Source organism: Dipodomys spectabilis, unplaced genomic scaffold (genome assembly GCF_019054845.1).
Source record: "Dipodomys spectabilis isolate Male_0828 unplaced genomic scaffold, ASM1905484v1 ptg000002l, whole genome shotgun sequence".
In the NCBI taxonomy this organism is placed as follows: Eukaryota; Metazoa; Chordata; class Mammalia; order Rodentia; family Heteromyidae; genus Dipodomys; species Dipodomys spectabilis.
This window is the reverse complement of record NW_024870679.1, coordinates 49,889,234-49,909,017: the sequence shown is the minus strand read 5'-3', so window position 1 is coordinate 49,909,017 and position 19,784 is coordinate 49,889,234. Positions and strand designations below refer to the sequence as shown.

General features: G+C 49.5%; 2 protein-coding genes across 5 annotated transcripts; one reads left to right on the top strand and one right to left on the bottom strand.

The window, feature by feature from the left end:
* The first annotated feature begins 2,416 nt into the window (after positions 1-2,416).
* Positions 2,417-6,209, top strand: CUNH1orf210 (chromosome unknown C1orf210 homolog). 3 transcript variants are annotated; one of them, XM_042677327.1, is made up of 3 exons: positions 2,417-2,439; positions 5,036-5,145; positions 5,285-6,209. In XM_042677327.1, exons 2-3 carry the CDS (start codon positions 5,109-5,111, stop codon positions 5,605-5,607), a joined length of 360 nt encoding a protein of 119 aa, XP_042533261.1. In that variant the 5' UTR covers positions 2,417-2,439; positions 5,036-5,108; the 3' UTR covers positions 5,608-6,209. The 3 variants fall into 3 exon arrangements, with proteins under 3 accessions (XP_042533261.1, XP_042533277.1, XP_042533269.1); XM_042677343.1 differs by lacking the exon at positions 2,417-2,439 and adding an exon at positions 2,734-2,901; XM_042677335.1 differs by lacking the exon at positions 2,417-2,439 and adding an exon at positions 2,734-2,991.
* Positions 6,210-15,955: 9,746 nt separating this feature from the next.
* Positions 15,956-19,116, bottom strand: Tmem125 (transmembrane protein 125). Of its 2 annotated transcripts, XM_042677316.1 has the most exons (3): positions 18,936-19,116; positions 17,595-17,740; positions 15,956-17,362 (listed from the first exon to the last, which is right to left on the bottom strand). In XM_042677316.1, exon 3 carries the CDS (start codon positions 17,230-17,232, stop codon positions 16,576-16,578), a length of 657 nt encoding a protein of 218 aa, XP_042533250.1. In that variant the 5' UTR covers positions 17,233-17,362; positions 17,595-17,740; positions 18,936-19,116; the 3' UTR covers positions 15,956-16,575. The 2 variants fall into 2 exon arrangements, with proteins under 2 accessions (XP_042533250.1, XP_042533251.1); XM_042677317.1 differs by lacking the exon at positions 17,595-17,740.
* Positions 19,117-19,784: the final 668 nt, after the last annotated feature.

Here is a 19,784-nt window from a genome sequence, read left to right as displayed (position 1 = left end):
AACTGTTTCCAGCAGCTTACACAGAGCCTACTACACAGTTGCCAGTGCTGCCGGGAAGGTTGTAAAGGTTGGTCAGTGCACCAGAGCTGCTGAAACTCCAGCGGATGTTTTGCTTTCCAGCTTACTCTCTGCTCTCTGTGCTGTGGGATCATCCAGCAGGTTGTTACCTGTTGTTTTGTGTTCTATGGGCTGGTTGTGGCACTATGGGGGGCCATTCGATGAGTGTTCTTTGCATAAAGGCTAGACTAATGATGGATGATCGATAGATGAATGGAGATTTCGCTTTATTTTCTTCTTGAGGATTTCATGACAGTTTACCTTCTCATGGACTCACCTTTTTCATCTGTTGAGAGGATAAACAGTATCTATCTTATGGATTATGAATGTAGTAATGCTACCGAATCATTTGTTTGCAAATGACTAAAAAGGTGGATATTATGTTATATAAATTAAGATTATGCTATATGAATAACTCTAATAAATATTAAGTGCTGGGACATAGTAGGTGTTCAATGGATGTTGGTCATTCAATGATGTTGGTATGACTTCCTTGTTTCAAAAATAAAGCCAGGCGCTGGTGGCTCACACCTATAACCTTAGCTACTCAGGAGGCTGTGATCTGAGGATCGCAGTTCAAGCCAGCCCAGGCAGGAAAGTCTGTGAGACTCTTATCTCCAATTAACCACCAGAAACATGGAAGTGGAGTTGTGCCCCAAAGTGGTAGAGCATAAAAGCTTAGGGACAGTGCCCAGGCCCAGAGTTTAAGCCCCAAGATCGACATAAATAAAAGATAAATAAAATAAAATTCTCTTTCCTTGGCATACATTATTCCATTTAGGGTTAATGATCACTTTCTTTTCCTTCACTCATTTCAGCATTCATTTTTGCCAATGTAGATAGATATTGGGGATATGATGAGAACATAACCAATGCAGAATATCCCCCACAACTGTAGGGGATACAAAAAGAACAACACAATGCAGTATGGTCAGGGCTATGGAGGAGAAGGACTGAGGGGTGTGGGGTGCAGGACCAGACAAAGTGGAGAGGGTTTTCACTCAGATGAGGCAGCATCAAGGAAGACTGGTCTAGACAATAAGGTTCCTGAAACCAGATAACTTGAGGGGATGGGAGGGGTTGGGGTAGATGGGGAAAGGGAGAAGAATGGAAGAGGTGACAACAATCAAGATGCATTGTACTCATAAACTGACATGTTGAATTGCAACCCCTTTGTACAACTATTAAAACATTACAGGTGCTAGCCAGAAAAGGACCGGTCCTGGGACAAGCTGCTGTACCCCCAGCAACAGGTCAGGTAACACTTGGGAGAAAAAAGGTCAGTGGGCTCTAAAAAGCTAGAGTTCATGGTAATGAAAATCTAAGAAAGAAAAGCCTAGGCTTTTTACATTGACCCCTTTGTTAGCATACATGAGGGGCAGATAACACCAAAGAGCAGGAGGTAGATCTGTATTAATTAGGACTGTCACTTAAGGTTTTTACACACATTTAAGAAGGTAAAATAAACCTTTTTTTATTTTTCATGCCAGGACTGGGGCTTGAACTCAAGGCTTCATGCTGTCCCTAAGCTTTTTCACTCAAGGCTGGCACTCTACCACTTGAACCACTTCTCCACTTCTGGCCCTTTGCTGGTGAGTTGGAACTAAGACTGTTTTGGATTTGTCTGCCTAGGCTGGCTTTGAACTGAGATCCTCCTATCTCAATCTTCTGAGTAGCTTGAACTATAAGCCTGAGCCACCAGTGCTGGGTTTTTGCTGCTGTTGCTGCTGCTTCTTGTTTCAGACTTTTCATTTGGTAATTTGTAACTTGTGGCTGGTGAACTTTTTCCATTCCTCTGTACTGAAACAGAATATTTCAGATGGTTTTCCTTATCACTGCTGTGTACCACCTCTGGGCAGCCCTTGCTTCAGCAATGCCCTCAGTCCCTGTGGATGCGGGCATGTCCTTGTCTTAGCTACCTTGATTGCCTTGGCGTAGGCAATCTTTCTTCCTTGAGATGCCTATCGAGCCTGCTCTGCCTCAGGCTCTGTACTGGGTACTGGGAACCCAGAGATGACTCAGAAGGGTCTCTTATTCTGAGTGAGCTCTCAGGCCACTGGGGAAGGCAGCACAGAGAGGATTAGTATCAGGTACTGAGAAAAATGCTGCAAGGCATCCACAGGGTACCCAGCACTTAAAACAGGTAGGGCTTGCCAGGGTAAAGAGTTCAGAGAAGGTGACTTCTTTTTCTTCTTCTTCCCCTCCTCCTCCTCTTCCTTTTTCATTATATTTAAGTCGTTGTACAAAAAGGTTTCAATGAAACAAATCAGTTTATAGGTACAGTGTGTCTTGATCAATGTCACCTGAGAAGGTGACTCTTGCTCTGTATCTTGAAGGACAGACAAGTGACGCCGGGCCCAGGGATGAAGAGCCAGGTGAAAGGTAGGCAAGCTCTTGGGAGAGGTTCAGAGCCTTCTGGCAGGGGCCCAGGAAGCTTGAAAACCCAGGGATTCATACACACACCTGTTCATGGGGAATACTGGAGTGTCCGTGGGCTTCCGGCTTTGCCTGGGAAGAATGCCCTCTCCTTCCCCTGCGGTTCCGGTCCACCGCCCGCCGCGGCCTGCAAAACTCTCCCTCCAACTGCGAACTTTGTACCCTCAGTCACCGGAAATGCACTTGTTTATCAGGGCAGCCAGCCTGAGCCGCTGCCGGCTAGGCCCCTTCTAGGTCCCCTCTGCACCCCAGATGTACCAACTGTCCAGCCCCGTGGGCAGGGTGCGCCTTCACCCATAAAGAGCTGGGAAGATGTAGTAAGAGTCCTCCCTTCCCGAGGCGCTGCCCGCCTCCCGGATGCGCAGCCTCCCCGCACCTGCACTTCCGCCCCGCCCACTGCGTCCGCAGGTGAGTCAGCCCGCGGCAGCCCGCCCACCTGTCCACGTTCTGCCCGCCCAGCCGGAAGCCGCCTCCACCGACTGTGCACAGTTCCTGAAGGTGGGGAGCAGGGGTGGGGGGAGACGTTGGGAGGGGGCGTGGGAGAGCCCCAGGGATCCCCAAAGGCTGCTGGAAATAGCAGAAGAAAAAAAAACACTACAGATCTGCGTGGGCCAGGATCTGTAGGTGTGTGTGTGTGTGTGTGTGTGTGTGTGTGTGTGTGTGTGTGTGTGTGTGTGTAGAGGGTATGGGCACAGGCCAGTATGGGCTGTGAGTTCAGTCGTTTGGGGAATGTATCTAATGTGTGTATATATGGCAATCTTTTGGAAGAATTTACAGGGAGAAAAGGAATAGCTGTACACTAAAAAAGAAATTCTAATTGGATTTGGTTCCTTTCAAGGTAATGAACTCTCATGCTTAGTGCTTTGCAAATGGATGAATGACCAATGTGTCTCTCCTTTGTAAAGCATTTCCTCCCATATTCATTCACTCTCCCCTTTCCTCCATTAATTTCACTCACCTGTGCTGAGTGGCAGAGGCCCAGCTCCGCCTGCAGCACTGACCACACATCAGTCAGCCTGGTCCTGGCTCTCAGGAAACTGACAGTGGCCCATTTTGACTGGTAGCTGATGGGTAGAACAAGCAGAGGTCACCCAGGGGAATCCTTGGGCAACCACATGATTAGGATGGTTTGTTTTGGTCCTGAGAGATGAAGACGCAAAAACCTGAGGCGAGGAGTAGTCTCCTGGAGAGCAAGTTGGGGCTGGAGAGGAAGAGAAAGAAAGAGAAATAAGTGGGAGTGTGGAGCCTTTGGAATCTAGGAATCTAGGAAGAAGTTTGGCCTGAGGGCTCCATGATGGATTACAAGGCTTCAAGATAGGGTAGGAACCAAAAAAAAAACAAAAAAAAACAAAAAAAAAAACGCATTGCTGAGGGCCATGGAGAGGTTCTGGAAAGATTTTTTTCTTTTTTTAAAGCATGTGTTAGGGTCAGAGTTGCTCTGGGGAATGGACTAGAGGTCAGGAAAGACCAGTTAGGAGATAGTGGCTTGAGGGAAAAGGGGATGGTGGCTTGTGGGTGGGGGAGGGGTGGATAGCTGGAAGTATTTTCCATAGTTGGAGGCAGGAGAGCTGGTTGAGTGTGGGGAACAAGGGTGTCACTCTGAATCTCTATTAAAGCATATGATAGCCTGGGTACTCACGACACTGGGTGCTTCTCTGTAGGTGCTTCCCTAGCTTGGCTGCTCTGCTGCATGGATCCCTAAGTACAGCCCAGCCCTAGCTGTCCCTTCTCTGGTACATTGAGGTGTGTCTCTCCCATACCTTTGACTCAGGTGCCATTCTTCCTGGGGTGCCCTTCTCTAGCTAGTCACCTGACTCAGGTGCTTCCCTCCAGGGTGCCCAGCCTAGGTGATCCTCAGCCCCATCATTTCCTGCTTAAGGCAGTCCTGGCTGGGATAATCTCTGGTATAAACTTTCCCTCTATGGTGCAGCGTAGGCCTCCTGTGGTTTAAGTATTGAAGGCGCTGCTGCAAGGGCTGAGGGTAGAGGTGTGTGGCAGTGCCCTTGCCCCTCTGGGCTGCTCTGGCTGTATCTAAGATCTCTGTCCTCGGAGGGACTTGTATCCTTCTCCTCAGTGTCCCCCAAAATTGTTGTCTAATCTTGGGAGCCAGGATCTGCCTCTGCCAGATCTCCCATTAACAGGCAGCATGGCAGATTGGCCTGGGTTCAAGTTTGAGTGCTTTGGTTGGGTCTGTTCACCTTTCTGGCCTTGGTGTCCTCATCTATAAGGTGGGGTAGTGTTTATACCCACAATGTGTGTGTGTGTGTGTGTGTGTGTGTGTTACATGATGTCTGAGCCTTCAGGAATTGTCATTAAGAGCATCAGAATGTATTTGTTTTAGAAGTTTCTAGAACTAAGCCCAGCAACCATCCCTTAGAAAGGCAGAGCCAGTTTCTGTGCACTCAGCTTTTTCTTTTCTCTGGACAAATGGGCAGTGGTCCAGCCATCAGCATCTGTGTAGTGCCAGATGTGGCTGTGAGTATGGCCTGAATTGTGGACCCTCTGGCTGTCCCTGACCCCTATGCCTCTGTGTATTTTCTAGGACTTGTGCCCTACACCTGCCTGGCATCTGGGGTCTCTCTGGAGCCTGGGCTGGTAGAAGCCAAAGTTCCCTGATGTCATCAGGCCACTCCATGAGTGAGGCAAACCAAAGTGAGTAGCAGCGTGGGTGGCTAATGAGAGGATGAGTCCCCTTAGCTGGTGGGATTGGGAAAAGGGTTTTGCCTGCATTTTGATTAGTTTTTCCTGGCAGCATCAGCTGGGGACTATAATGCTGTCCTTTTCTCCGCAGCCCAGGAGGGGCCATCAGTGCTCCCCACAGCATCAGCTACGACCCCTGAGCCCAGCAGCGGGGGCCGGGCATGGCCAGTACTAGTAGGGGTTGTGCTAGGGGCCGTATTCCTCTCTCTCCTCATCGCACTTGCTGCCAAATGCCATGTCTGCCGCCGATACCGTGCCAGCTACCAGCATCGTCCTCTGCCCAGGACTAGGGGTGGAGACCGTCCAGTGGTGGGTGAAGATGAGGATGATGATGGCTTCATTGAAGACAATTATATCCAACCTGGGGCTGGTGAACTGGAGACAGAAGGAAGCAGGGACCACTTCTCTCTCTGATCTTTGATCTTCGGACATTGCCCCTTCCTTCCACCTCTGATGTTTTAAGGACAGTGGATGCTATGTGGGCATCTCAGCTCTCAGGGACAAAGGTAGCTAGGGCCTAAAGGTTAACCAGGGGCAGAGCAATCCTCCATTTCCTGTCACTGTCCAACGAAGTGACAATGACCTGCTCTTGCTCAATAACTCTCGGCGGCTTCCTGCTTTTCCTAGGATAAAGCCTAACAGCAGAAGAATATGGAGGAAAAGCCTCTATGATCAGGCCTCGATTGGCCTGTTGTTCTCCTTTTGTGCCTCCTCACTACACTCCCTACTTAACTGTGTATTTGCCATGTAGTTGTTTACCTTGTTCCCCCTGCCTGGGGAGCCCTACCCTTCTAATGTCAGTCCCTGGCCTCCTGACCCCTGGGCCCCTGGGCCTGCCTTTCAAATGTATTTCACATGTGCCTGGAGGACACATTCAAGCGGGTAGAAACCAGTGCCAAGTTTCTTACTGAAAATTTTCTTATCAATGAAGTAGATAATCTGGTTATATATAGTATAATGTTTTATAGAGGAATAAATTGATTTTCATTTTTAATTAAAAACAAGAAATCACCATATGCATTTTTCCTACACCAGATTTTATCATTCAGCTGAAAGACTTTCCCTAGACATCCTCTCCTACATTACCTTCTCCCTCGGTCACACCCTATCAGTTTCTCCATATTGCCCTGGCCACATCTTAGTTTATGACCACTGGGACCTGCCCCTCCCCAGGCCTGTTCCTACAGATAAACTTTGAGCTCTCTAAGGCCCCAAGTTTTATATACCAAGACTGACAAGATGGATGCTAACTATAGTCAACCCTTCCTACAGTCAGTCTTCCATGGGTTCTGCACCCATGTGTTCAACCAACATAGGTCAGAAATATTTGGGGAAACATTCAAAGAGTAAAACTTGTATTTGCCATGTGCCCAAACTATGCTGAATCCATGCAAATGAAATTACATGTGGGTACTGCTACAGACATTACAAGTAATCTAGAGATGGTTTAAAGTATAAGAGAGTATTTGTGCAGGTTATATATAAATAATGTACTATTTTATATAGGGAACTTGAACATTTGTGGATTTTGGTGACTGTGCACTTAAGGAAAAGATGAAGGTGAGGAAGTAGAAGATATCTCGAAAACTTTACCAAGAATAATCTTCTTCTTCTTCTTCTCCTCCTCCTCCTCCTCCTCCTCCTCCTCCTCCTCCTCCTCCTTTTTCCTTTGTTGGTCATGAGGCTTGAACACTCTAGGCCTGAGCACTGTCCCTGAGCCCTTCAGCTCTACTACTTGCACTCTACCACTTGAGCCACAGCACCACTTCCAGTTTTCTGGTGGTTAATTGTAGATAAGAGTCTCATGGACTTTCCTGCCTGGGCTGGCTTGAACCCTGATCCTCAGGTCTCAGCCTCCTGAGTAGCCAGGATTACAGCTGTGAGCTACCAGTGCCCAATTTTTTTTTACCAAGATTCTTGATGAAGAAGAAGGGAAGGACAGAGTCACAGTTGCTGGAGGGAGACTGAGCAACGGGGCAAAATGTTTTTTGTGTGTGTCAGTCAGGGGCTTGAACTCAGAGCCTGGGCACTGTCCTGAGCTTTTGTGCTCAAGGTTACCACTTTCAGCCACAGATCTACTTCTGGTTTTCTGGTGGTTAATTAGAGATATGATTCTCATGGACTTTCCTGTCTGGGGTGCCTTTGAACTGCAATCCTCAGATCTCAGCCTCCTGAGAAGCTAGGATTACAGGCATGGGCCACTGGTGCTCGGCTTTTGGTGGGTGGTGGGGGGTAGGAGGGAGGATCTTAAGATGGAGACTTGAGTTTAATTTCAAAGAATTTTAGGAGGGGAATCCTGGCTGTTACACACAATCAAAGGGGCAGCGCTCCTGGAAGGCAGAAGTAGATCTCTGTGGCTGAAGGTTAGGCTTTGTACCCCTAGAACCTTATTGCTTAGGGGTTCTCCATGTGACTTTCTTTCTTTTCTTTTTTTTTTTTTTGGGTCCGGTCATGGGGCCTGAACTCTGGGCCTGGGCGCTGTCCCTCAGCTCTTCAGCTCAAGGCTAGCTCTCTACCACTTGAGCCACAATGCCACTTCCAGCTTTTTTTCTTTTTGCTTATGTGGTGCTGAGGAATCGAACCCAGGGCCTCAGGCATGCAAGGCAAGCGCTCTACCACTGAGCCACCTTCCCAGCCCCTCCATGTGACTTTCTATGTGTAGGACTCCCAAGTCCTGGATTTCAAGTTTAAGCACTCAGGTAAGAGACTGTTTGGTCAAATATGGGTCAAGTATTCACCAAAGGGTCCAATCAACTAAGGCCAGGGCCTTAGAATATATGGAATACATAGAATACATTGGAAATTTCACCTTTCATTCCACATCATTCTCAGATAAGAAGTAGAAATCCTCAGGAGCTGGGTAGCTGCCCTCACATTCTTCCTTGGGATGCAGTATCAGCCTTTGAGGGAAGAGCTGGCAGAGAAGGAAATCAAGAGAGTGACTGATGCAGAAAAGGCTTAAGAAAGAGAAGTTTGGGAGGATTGGAGTGCAGGGTCTGAGGAGGCCTTAGGACCTTACAAACAGGTGCAGAGCTCACACTCCACCCTGAGAGTAACTGTGGACTTACATTTTTTGTTACAACAGAGATAAAATCATGATAGAAAAATCATTATGGTCACTGTGCAGAAATGAACCAAAGGTAGCAAGATCTGACTAAGGCAGAGTACAAAGAATAGAGACTCCACAGAAAGGAGGCAGGATGGACAGAACTTGACTTTGGATTTGGGGAGCTGGGAAGGCATTACACAACTGCTTTGGTTTTTAGATCCTCAGCTGGGTGCAGTGAGAAGAGCAAGTTGAGGGGATGGTACTGGATGCAGGATTTTTGAGGGGGAGATGCCCAGAGTTCATAGAGGAGGAGGACACGTATTTGGAGATGCTTGGCAACATGGTCACTGAACACAGGAGTGGATGAGATTCCCGGGGAGGGGCTAAGAGCAGGTACTTAGGATGGAATAAGGACCTCATCTCAGGGTTTGTCATCAGATGAATCAACCAACCATGGGTTATTAATATTTGGGAGGCTACACTTGGAGGTATAACCCTATAATCCCAGCTACTTGGGAGGCAGATGTCAGAGGATTACAGTTTGAGGTTGACCCTGGACAAAAGCACAAGGCTGTGGCTCAAGGCTCCCACTTTCAGCCACAGTTCTACTTCCATTTTCTGGTGGTTAATTAGAGATATGAGTCTTCCAGACTTTCCTGCCTGGAGTGGCTTTGAACCACAATCCTTAGAACTCAGCCTCCTGAGTAGCTAGTATTATAGGCATGAGCTACTTGTGCCTGGTTTTGTGGGGGGGAGGGGAAATCTTAAGATAGAGACTTGAGTTTAATTTCAAAGAATTTTAGGAGGGGAATCCTGGCTGTTGCACAGAATCAAAGGGGCAGCCCTCCTGGAAGGCAGGAAGCAGATCTCTGGCTGAAGGTCAAGTTTTGTACCCTTAGAACTCAAGTGGTGGAGTGCTTGCCTTGCAAGCATAAGGACCTGGGTTTGAACCCCAGTACCATTAAAAAAAACCCCCAAACCACCTTTTTCTTATTCAAAAATTCCAGAAAAGTCTGAAGAATAAAGCTTGCATTTGTCATGAGCCAAGTACTATGCTAAATCTATGTGAATGGAATGATGAGTAGGCACTGTATCAGGCATTATAAGTGAGGGATGGTTTAAAGAAGGTTGGAGTATGTGTGTAGGCTGTATGCAAATGCCATGTCATTTTATATATGAAGGTTTGGATGTCTGTGATCTCATTCTCTGTCATATTGAATTTCAAAGGACAGGTGTATTTAGGGAATGACTGAGTACCTCCAGACTTCTGTAATGGGTCAAACACTAGCTGCACCTTGCCTGCTTTACCCAGCAATACTGCTAATGTCTAACCTCAACACAGGGAAAAAACTAACTCAGGGCAGGAAGTCCTGCCCCCATGCTGATGTCATCACCACACACGCCAGGCCACTGAGGGGCAGGGGGTCAAAGGGAGGCTTGAGGGGAGCAGGCCACCAGATATAGGGAGGAGGGAGGAGATCTAGGCCGGAAGAGAGGCCTGGGTGGAGGGGGCCACACAGGGCTGAGAGGCCTGCGCAGAGTGGAGAGGCCTGTGGAGATCGGGGAGGTGAAGACATCTGTGGAGAGTGGAGAGGCCTGTGGAGATCGGAGAGGTGAAGAGACCTGTGCAGAGTGGAGAGGCCTGTGGAGATCAGAGAGGTGAAGAGACCTGTGGAGAGGCCTGTGGAGATCGGGGAGGTGAAGAGATCTGTGGAGAGTGGGGAGGCCTGTGGAGATCAGAGAGGTGAAGAGACCTGTGGAGAGGCCTGTGGAGATCGGGGAGGTGAAGAGATCTGTGGAGAGTGGAGAGGCCTGTGGAGATCGGAGAGGTGAAGAGACCTGCACAGAATGGAGAGGCCTGTGGAGATCAGAGAGGTGAAGAGGCCTGTGCAGAGTGGAGAGGCCTGTGGAGATCGGAGAGGTGAAGAGACCTGTGCAGAGTGGAGAGGCCTGTGGAGATCAGAGAGGTGAAGAGACCTGTGCAGAGTGGAGAGGCCTGTGGAGATCGGAGAGGTGAAGAGACCTGCACAGAATGGAGAGGCCTGTGGAGATCAGAGAGGTGAAGAGGCCTGTGGAGAGTGGAGAGGCCTGTGGAGATCGGAGAGGTGAAGAGACCTGTGCAGAGTGGAGAGGCCTGTGGAGATCGGGGAGGTGAAGAGACCTGTGCAGAGTGGAGAGGCCTGTGGAGATCGGGGAGGTGAAGAGGCCTGTGGAGAGTGGAGAGGCCTGTGGAGATCGGAGAGGTGAAGAGGCCTGTGGAGAGTGGAGAGGCCTGTGGAGATCGGGGAGGTGAAGAGATCTGTGGAGAGTGGAGAGGCCTGTAGAGAGGCCCGCAGAAATTGGAAAGAACAATAAAGAGGTGGAGAGGCCCGCTGAGAAAGGACTGCGGAGATCAGAGAGGCCTGCGAAGAGCAGAGAGCCCTGCAGAGAGTGGAGAGGCCTATGGGATGGAGAAAAAAGGAAAAAAAAAACTTGCCCCCTTGGAGGTTGCAGGTGCTCCTAGTTCTGAGGTAACCCAGGACAGTGTTGCAGACTGACTAATAAAACTCCTTTGTCAGTTTCTTTTCTTTTTTTTTGGTCGGTTGTGGGGCTTGAACTCTGGGCCTGGGCACTGTCCCTCAGCTCTTCAGCTCAAGGCGAGTGTTCTACCACTTAGGCCACAGCACCACTTCTGGTTTTCTGGTGGTTTATTGGAGATAAGAGTCTCATGGACTTTCCTGCCCAGGTTGGCTTTGAACCACAATCCTCAGATCTTAGCGTCATTAGCAGGCATGAGCCACCAGCGCCCATCTCCTTTGTCATCTTTAACTGTGCCTCCATGTATTTCCTTGCTTGCAGGTTATTACAATACAAGGAATTTCCTGAGGATTGGTCCTGTGTGGAACCTGGCAGGGGAAACTAGAAGCTAGAGAGGAGGAGAGCCTGGCTCATGTGGCCCAATTAAGCAGTCATTCCTGTGTTCCACAGCTGGTTTGATTGTTGAAGACACTGGAAGAATGGAAGCTGCCTCACAGCCTGAAACCCTGGAGGAGGACTCTAAGGGCAGATCTTGGCTGCTGAGAAAGAAGCTGCTGTGAACACAGTTGGGCCTGCCTCCACTCCTTCAGCTCCCTTGACTCTGACCCCAGCAGGACCTTCTTTTTTTTTTTTTTTTGTCGGTCGTGGGGCTTGAACTCTGGGCCTGGGCGTTGTCCCTAAGCTCTTCAGCTCAAGGCGAGCGCTCTACCACTTGAGCTACAGCACCACTTCCGGTTTTCTGGTAGTTTATTGGAGATAGGAGTCTCACGGTCTCTCCTGCCCGGGCTGGCTTTGAACCGAGACCCTCAGATCTCAGCCTCCTGAGTAGCTAGGATTACAGGCGTGAGCCACCAGCGCCCGGCTTAGCAGGACCTTCTTGTGTTCAGGCTGTGTTTGAGAATGATTCTGCTTGTCCCCATGTTCACATACCCTTTGGGAACTATGTTAGACCCCCAGAAGAAGGGAAAGGCCAGATCCCATTCTAGCACCTGCCCATACTCTACGAGGGTCTACAAGCAAGAGTTCCTTCAGAACCTGCTGGATGCCAAGCCTGGCAGAGTAGGGCTCTGGAATCACAGAACCTTGGACCCTGTCATTCCAGGCTTCATTGATTCCTCAGGAGAATCTGTTCTTGCTGTGTTCAGCATGCCTGGCCCCTGGCACAAGGAAGGAGCTTGACCTGAGTCCATAGACTCAGTGGATCAAGAGTACTAGAATTTCTGGGAGGCTTGGCATTCAACTCAACCAGCTGTCTGGAAAGAAACAGTTCTTTCCTGCCTTAGATCCAGACCCCAGCTTGGCTCTTAGCAGCTGTCATTGCCCTGATCTGGGGACCCTAATTGAGACTTCAGAGAACAACCTAGCATCCTGGATGTCTCTACAGGCATGGCCATATCCTGTGTCCTATGTGAATGGGGAGGTATCACAAAAGACATATATAAGAAGTTTGAGAAGCTCCAGCAACATCATATTGGGCAAGTTACTTAACTTCTCCATGCTCTGACTTCTCAATGGAATGGAGATCACAGGATCATTAGCAGGACTACTTGAGTTCTATGTGTGTGTACTTGAACAGCACAAGTACTCTACAAGCACTCTGCAAATCCCTCTCCATCCACACTTCCAGACAATGGCTCCTCACTACAGGTAGCCAGCCTTAATCCTGAGGAAAGAACTTGCCAAATCTTGGTCCTATTTTACTTCAGGCTGGAGATTTGAATTTCTTTATTTCCCAGGACTCAGGTTGGAAGATCTGGTCAGGATAGCAAAGGATTTAAGGGGAAAACAAACATGAAAAACTTCTGATGTTGTGGGAAAAAAATAACATCAGCTACAGGATGTGCTAGTATTTTGTCACAATCAACAGCTCAGTGGGAAGGCAACCTTGCTTTGTAGCTTGAAACACTGAGGCTCAGATACGTGAACTGCTTCGCCCAGCAATAACACCAATAGCGCACCTTAAAGTAAGGATAAAATTGACTCATACAAGAAACCTCCTGGCAAGTTGGGCTGGTTCCCACTTTGCCTGTGTGAACTCCTCCACCCAGTGAATGGGAGCCCAGGAATTTCAGGGTGCAAAATCCAGGCTTGGGGAGGGTAGGTTGAGAAGTTAGAAATGATCAGCTATATCCTAGCCAGGCCTGGCCTTCCAATGTCTGTGTTCTTTCGGGCCTGTGGGGTGAGTTCCAAAGCTATGCCCAAGGCAGTGTCACAGGACCAGGAGAACAATCAGGCATCCCTGGCCCTTGTACTAGACACAGAATTTGAGGAGGCTTGCCTTGGGAGGACTCATGGGTGGGATGTAGACTTAATCAGATTTGGGGGGTTCCTAGATCTCATTCTGGCATCCATACATCCAAGTGACATGGCTGAGGATCTGAGACTAAGAGGCCCAGGAGACATAGTTATCTCTATCTATATCATTTGTCACCTGATAGGAGTTTCTAAGTCCAGACTACCCTATGTTGCTTCTCTAGATCTGTCTTACTGTTTCTCTCAATATGTATTTCAAGGTCCATCATTGCATCCACCCTTGCCAATACCCTAAGTTTCCCTGGCCCATTGTTTCACCAGTACATGCTCCTGGCGAAGTTTCTGCCTAAAGCCAACTGTCCCGGACCTCTGGTAATGTCTGTTCCCACTTCCCACAGGGCTCTCAAAACTTCTAGGACTCTTGCTGCTTTCTTGGTCAGATCCCTCTCCCTCCTCCATAACAGCTCTGTGTGGTGCTCTATTCTTTCTGCTTCCACCTTGTAGAGACAAAACCTGTTGCCTAGGACCTCCCTTGAGTACCTGCCTCAACACCCACAAAGTTACATGTAACCATATTCTTCCTTCTTTCTTTCAAAATAGAGCTGCAAGCCCAGTCTCTCTACCCTATGTCTTGGTTCCACCCTCCACCACCTGCTCAGGGACTTTAACTTCTTTCTATGTTTTAAAAATTTATAAAGACTACATTTTATTTCATTCATATGTGTACATATATATTCTGATAGTGTGTCCTTATCACAAAGAAGTGTGGGATTTTTTTTTCCTTTCTGGCTGGTATGCAGATGTATTGGCATGTGATAGGGCAGCCACTTAGGATCAATGACATCTTTACCTTGTATCTTCAACTCTTCTTTGATCAATGCTTAACCAGTCACATTTCTCCTATCTAAAAAAGCTTCCCATCAGTCACAGAGACTAGAGTTCCCATCTCTTGAACTCACTGAATCTCTATGCCAGTAGCCATGCCTAATCTAAGCTCTAGTATCTCATGTTGGGATTATATATTAATTTTCCAATGCATTTCTCTGCTCCTGTTTTTGTGCCTTCCAATTCATTCTTTACTCTATAGGAGGCATGATCATTTGTAAACATAGTTTTGACCAGACCATTTCTCTACCTAACAATAAAAACTAAAAATAAATCCTCCCCTGACTTCCTTTTGACTGTAAGAAATTAGCCCATCTGCTAGGGGTCTCTGAAGTCCTGAGACTGGCCTGATACACCTTTCCAGACTGACTTCTTACCTCTCTTCCCAGCCTCATCAGCCCTCTGTAGTGTCTTGCAAGAGCCAAGGTCCTCTTGTCTCTGGGCCCTGCCTCCTGCTATTCTTTCCTTCTGGGCTCTTCTCATCCTCTCATCCCTCAGGGGCCAGCCAATGGTTGTTTGGCCATTTCTTCTCCTTTTTTTTCTTAAGATCCAATCCGTAGGCCCACACAGCTGCCAGCACAGTTTAAACCTAGTCTGGCCACTGTACAGGCTTGGTTAAAATCTCTCCATGTTTTTCATTGTTCTAGAACAAAGCCTGCATTCCTCCGCTGGGCTGACAAAGCCACTTGGCACACAGGAGTAACAGAGGAAGGCTCCTACTCCACACTCTCATTTTCTGTTGAGGAGGGGGTCTGAGCCAGCTGTCGAGATTGTTGGGGAGAGGAAGCAAATCTAGTGCTGATTTGTTCAGCAACTTCTCACTGGAGGCTGGAGTGGGAGTGTTACAGATAAACAGATAGTGGATTGATCCCCAGAGTGTGTGTGTGTGTGTGTGTGTGTGTGTGTGTGTGTGTGTGTGTGTGTGTGTGTGTGTGTTGTGTTTTAAAGGAAAGAACGGAGTCCAAGAGCAGGGGTTAAGTAAGAGTAATGGAATAAAGAATTCTGTCAAAGAATGGGTGAAATGGTGAACCAAGAATCTTAACCAAGTGACAAGGGTGGTGAAGACAATAGTGGGAGGTATGGTCAGGAGGTAGCAGAGAGAGACAGAGACAGAGAGCGAGTGAGCAGTGGACCGTTGGCTGTGATGCAGACCTAATGGGTTTAGTGGCATGACTATCAAGCTAGCTGCAAGGAGGGGGCAATGGGTCTGCTTTAGCAATGGAGGATGCAGAAGTGTTTCTGTCATGCCTGTATATCAGCACAGCACTCTCCATCTGCCTCATGTATTCTTTTCCTTTTATTTTCTTTTTTGCCAGTCTTGAACTGGGCTTCAACTCCAGGCCTGGGCACTGTCTCTGAGCTTCTTTTGCTCAAGGCTAGCACTCTACCACTTGGGCCACAGGACTACTTTCAGCTTTTTCTGCTTATGAGGTACTGAGGAATCGAACCCAGGGCTTCATGCATTCTAGGCAAGCACCCTACCACTAAGCCACATTCCCAGCCCCTGTCTCATGTATTCTTGAGTAAACAGATGCCAACTTGCGTTGTTCAGTGAAGTAGGCCCACTGGCAGCACCTGCCATATGCTCCATCCTACATCCTTCTGGGGGGAAGTCTGACTCCGGCCTTGCCTGCAGTGGCATCCACTCAGTCGGATACAGCCTCCTGCCATTCTTAGGGGACAGGCAGAAGACAGGCAATGAAAGGGAGGTGCTGTCTCTAGAGAAAATATTGGTAATGATTCCTGCTTGAGTCTCCTTTTTGAACCAGAGCGGGAACAAGTGTGATGGACTCAGGCTCCCCATCCCTGTCTCTGGGACTAGACTAGAAACCCACTGTTTTCCCAAACCTGTGTATCCACAAAGCCATGTTCTCTTCTCCCCTTATTGCTCCTTATTCCCTGAGAGGAGAAGACACCTGAGGCTTGGCTGAAATCTTAAAGGCAGCATTGATAAGCTAAGGTGGAAGCAAAGAGCTAGCCATGGACAAGATAGGGGTGGAGTAGAGGGAAGAAAGGTCTCCGAGGTGAGAGGGTGAGGTGACGATGACATGATGACAATAGCAGCTATCATTTTATTGCACATCTGTCAAGAGCCCAATCCCTCCATTCATGATGACATTTAATCCTCATAATCCATGGTGAAATGATCCTCAAGACATTGAAGCCACAGAGGCTTAGTCCCTTGCCTGAGGTCCCAGCTGTAGGCTCTAGAGGGGGATTCCCATTTAGGTCTATCTCCTTCTGGAGCCCATGTCCCTCCAGCTTTGCCTCCAGTCACGGTTCCCAGGGAACCATACAGTTCTAGGTGGACAACAGCCATCCCCATGAAAATCCCTAATGGTGTTATGGGTCAAGGCTGAAGTTTAGGGATGTTGGAAATAAGGCTCAGGAATCTTCAAGGATTTCCCTACTCAGAGACCCCAGACAGGCAGAATGACAGTTCACAGATACAAACCCTCAGTTCCAAGGAGACACACTAACCTTGCCTGGTGTGGAGGTGTAGGTACACAGATGGCCTCCTAATCGGACAGCATGCAATCCCATAGAAGAACTGACCCCGTGCTGAGACGCATGTACACTATCACACACATGTACACATATTATTCATGTACCCAAGCATGACCTGGTATGGTTCTGGGGACACTGAGGCAGGCCCTGGGAAGGAGGGTCTGGCTTCATCAGATGAGGCTGGCAATGCTGGAGGTGGTCTCATGTCGTTGACCAGAAGATAGCCGTCCTGAGATGCTGAAGATGCTGCTGTTGCCACTGTGGCCACTGTAGGTGGAGGGGGTCTCTGCACAGATGGCAGGGCAGTGTCCACTCACACCCACCTGATACAGCAGCAGACCCAGCAGCAAGAGTGAGCCCAGGGAAGCCAGGGCAATGCCCACAGACAACATGGCAGCCAGTGGCCGAGCCGGGGCAGGAGCAGCAGCCAGTCCAGCCAGGGTCAAGCCAGTGACAAGCAATACGAGGCCGCTGAGCAGTACCACAAGAGCATCAGCCCCTCCCCCACTGCGAAGCAGAGCTACATGGTGGGCCTGGCGGATGCAGTTCATGTCCTGTACGGCCGAGCTCATCAGCTGCTTTACTAGAACCAGCAGGGCCAGGAGGCAGAGCACAGTGCCCACGGCTAGGCGCCATTCTCCAGAGCGGCTGCTGGTGGAGGACAGCAGTGCCACACCGCCTGCCCCACAGCCAGCCACAAGGCCCACAGCCACAGAGAAACACAGAAGTGAGCGCCGGGGTTGCTGCGACCACCATAGCTCCACCTGCTCTGCCAGCACATCGGGGGGCAGTCCTTGGCCCGTTGGGGCTTGAGCTTGTTCTGACATGCTTTGTCAGGCAGGGGCAGTGTCTGTCGTCAGAGGGTGCAGTTCATGGCCCGGTGACCCCACCACCTGCTTTGCAGCTACAGGCCCCAGGTCTTGTTCCTTTCTCAGTCCAGGCTGCGGGTACCATCACCTGCAGGGGTGGGATCATAGTGTTATCTCCACCCACCCTAGCCCTCATGGTCTCACCCAGGTGCTTTGGGGGAAAGAGCCCTGAGTATCTTCCCCAGTGTTCCATGCTGTCCCCCAAAGTCCCTGCCTCTGCACCACCCCTAGGGAAAGCATTTCTAGTGACCCCAGAAGAATTCCATCTCACACAGAGCAACCCCTCTCCCCTCCAAGGAATCCCTTTGCCCAGCCCTGACCTCTCCGGCGTTGGCTTTCTCGGCTGCCTGTCCCATCCTGGCTGGCCCGAGGGAGCTGGTGACACAGTGGATGATGAGATGAACAGCCAGAGATAAAGCCTCATTCAGGATCAGACTCACATGGCCTCAGCTGTCACTGCTGGTGCCTGGGGTGGGGGAGTTGTGGGGAAGGAGGGGGGTTGATTACTTAACCCTTCTGGAACCAGCAATCTGACGCTGGATTGGCAATAAAAGATGCCAGTTCCAAATTCTTTGCCCCAGCCCAAAGCCCCTTCCTGAGCCAAATAGCATCTTTACGTACCATAGTCATCCCTGATGCAACAGGTTCCAGCCCAAACTGTGTCATCTTACCCCATACCTGCTCCTCTTGTGTGTTCCTCATCTGGGGTGGCACCACCACCCTCCCAGACTCCTCATCTCCCTCTGCCACTCTTAGGCCTGCCTTTAAACATGTCTGTGCAGCCTCTACCCCCACCCCGTGATCTTTCTCCTTCTGTTCCCTATTGTTCCCTCTCCTCTCCTGCTCCCTTCCTGGGTGCCATCTTCCTCCATGATTTCTTCAAATTGGTGCAGCCTCCAAGAGAGGGTTATGGACTTGAACCCCAGCCCAGCCCTTCCCATGAAAGGAAGCTAGCAGCGGTTACTCATTTAACCTGTCCTCCAAAGGACAGTCCATATGCTTCACACTGCCCCAAAATAAAGCAGCTTTGGGCTCTGCCTTCAAGGAGCCCAGTTTGCTTCTGCAGTAGACAGAAGTAAGCGGGGCCTGTTGGTTCACGTAAGGTGCCTGTTTGTGGGTTGCTGAGAACAGGGACCTAGGAGTCCAGGATAGGTGCTTAGAGCAAGACAGGACGCCCCAGAAGTTTTCTGCTTAGACCCCCTGTCTCCTTTATCTAAAAAGTGAGGATAATGGCAATGATCTTCACAGCCGGGAGACAGTCAGCCAGGAGGCAGCAAGGAGACTCAAGGTATGCTTTTTAAGTGAACCTCTGCAACAGGATGGGGCAGAGGACAGAGATCTTGGATCCCTCCAGGAAAGGACATAGCTGTGCACGATTTATACCCTACAGGAGTATGCCTTCTTCTCAGTCCCTAAAAAGGGCACTGAAAGTGGGTGGGGCAGGTATGGGTGGGGCAGGTACAGGTGCTCCCAGGGGAGACAGGGGAGAGGCCCTGTGCAGTCAGTCCCAGCATTCTCTGGGCTGTGGTTTGCATGTCTGAAAGTGCTGGCACAGGTATACTGGGACAGCGGGCCCAGGCTGGGGGTGGGGTGGAGGTTCTCCGAGGAAGAGTGGGAGAAAGTAGGGGGTGGGTTGGGGGAGGGGGGTGTAGGGCACTTACGAAGAGCCTGGAGGTGCTGGATCCGATTTGAGAAGACTGGGCTGGACAGGTGGAGCACTTTAGCTCCGTTTCCGGGGAGACGCTTCACCTGCCTACCCAACCTGCACTCAGGTGAGCCAGGAGGGAGCGGGATTAACAGGTGTTGTTTCTAGGGCAGGGCGTGAGCCGATTGGCTGACGTGGCGCTGCTCCTTCGGCTGGGCAGAGACATTCCTAGGAAGGGAGGGGCTTCTGCCTGCTGCAGTCAGGGCTGGAGCACAATTCTCCCAGACCTGGAAGGTGACTAGAATGTTGTCTGTCCCAAACCCTGAGTTCTAGCCCAGTTCCCAGCTGCAAAGCTACTTTAGCTTCAGCTCCACTATCAAGACCTCCCCTAGCCCCAGATGTTTGTCCTAAACCCTACCTAGGAATCTCCACTCCACCTTCATCCCAGTTCCAATCCCAAACCCAATCCCTCCCTCATCTGGTTTAAAATCCAAACTCTAGCTCCTAACCTCAACAGACTCTGGCCTTAGGTGGTACCCCAACCACCCAGTCCCTTCAATCCCCAATATGGACTTCCTGCTCCCGAGTCTAGTCCCTCAAATCCAATGACAGCCTCAAAAACCATCCTCAGCCCCAAAGCTCAGCACCAGATGGTCCCGGTACTTCTTTTTTCTTTTTCTTTTTTTTTTTTTTTATTGTGAAAATACTGTACAGAGGGGTTACAATTACATGGGCAAGATAATGAGTACATTTCTTACCAAGCATTGTAGCCTCCTCCTTTGTTTCCCCTTCCCATCCATTCCCATCCTCCCCACCCCCAGTCCTCCCTGCCCCCACCCCAAGTTGTAAAGTTCGTTTTCAACAT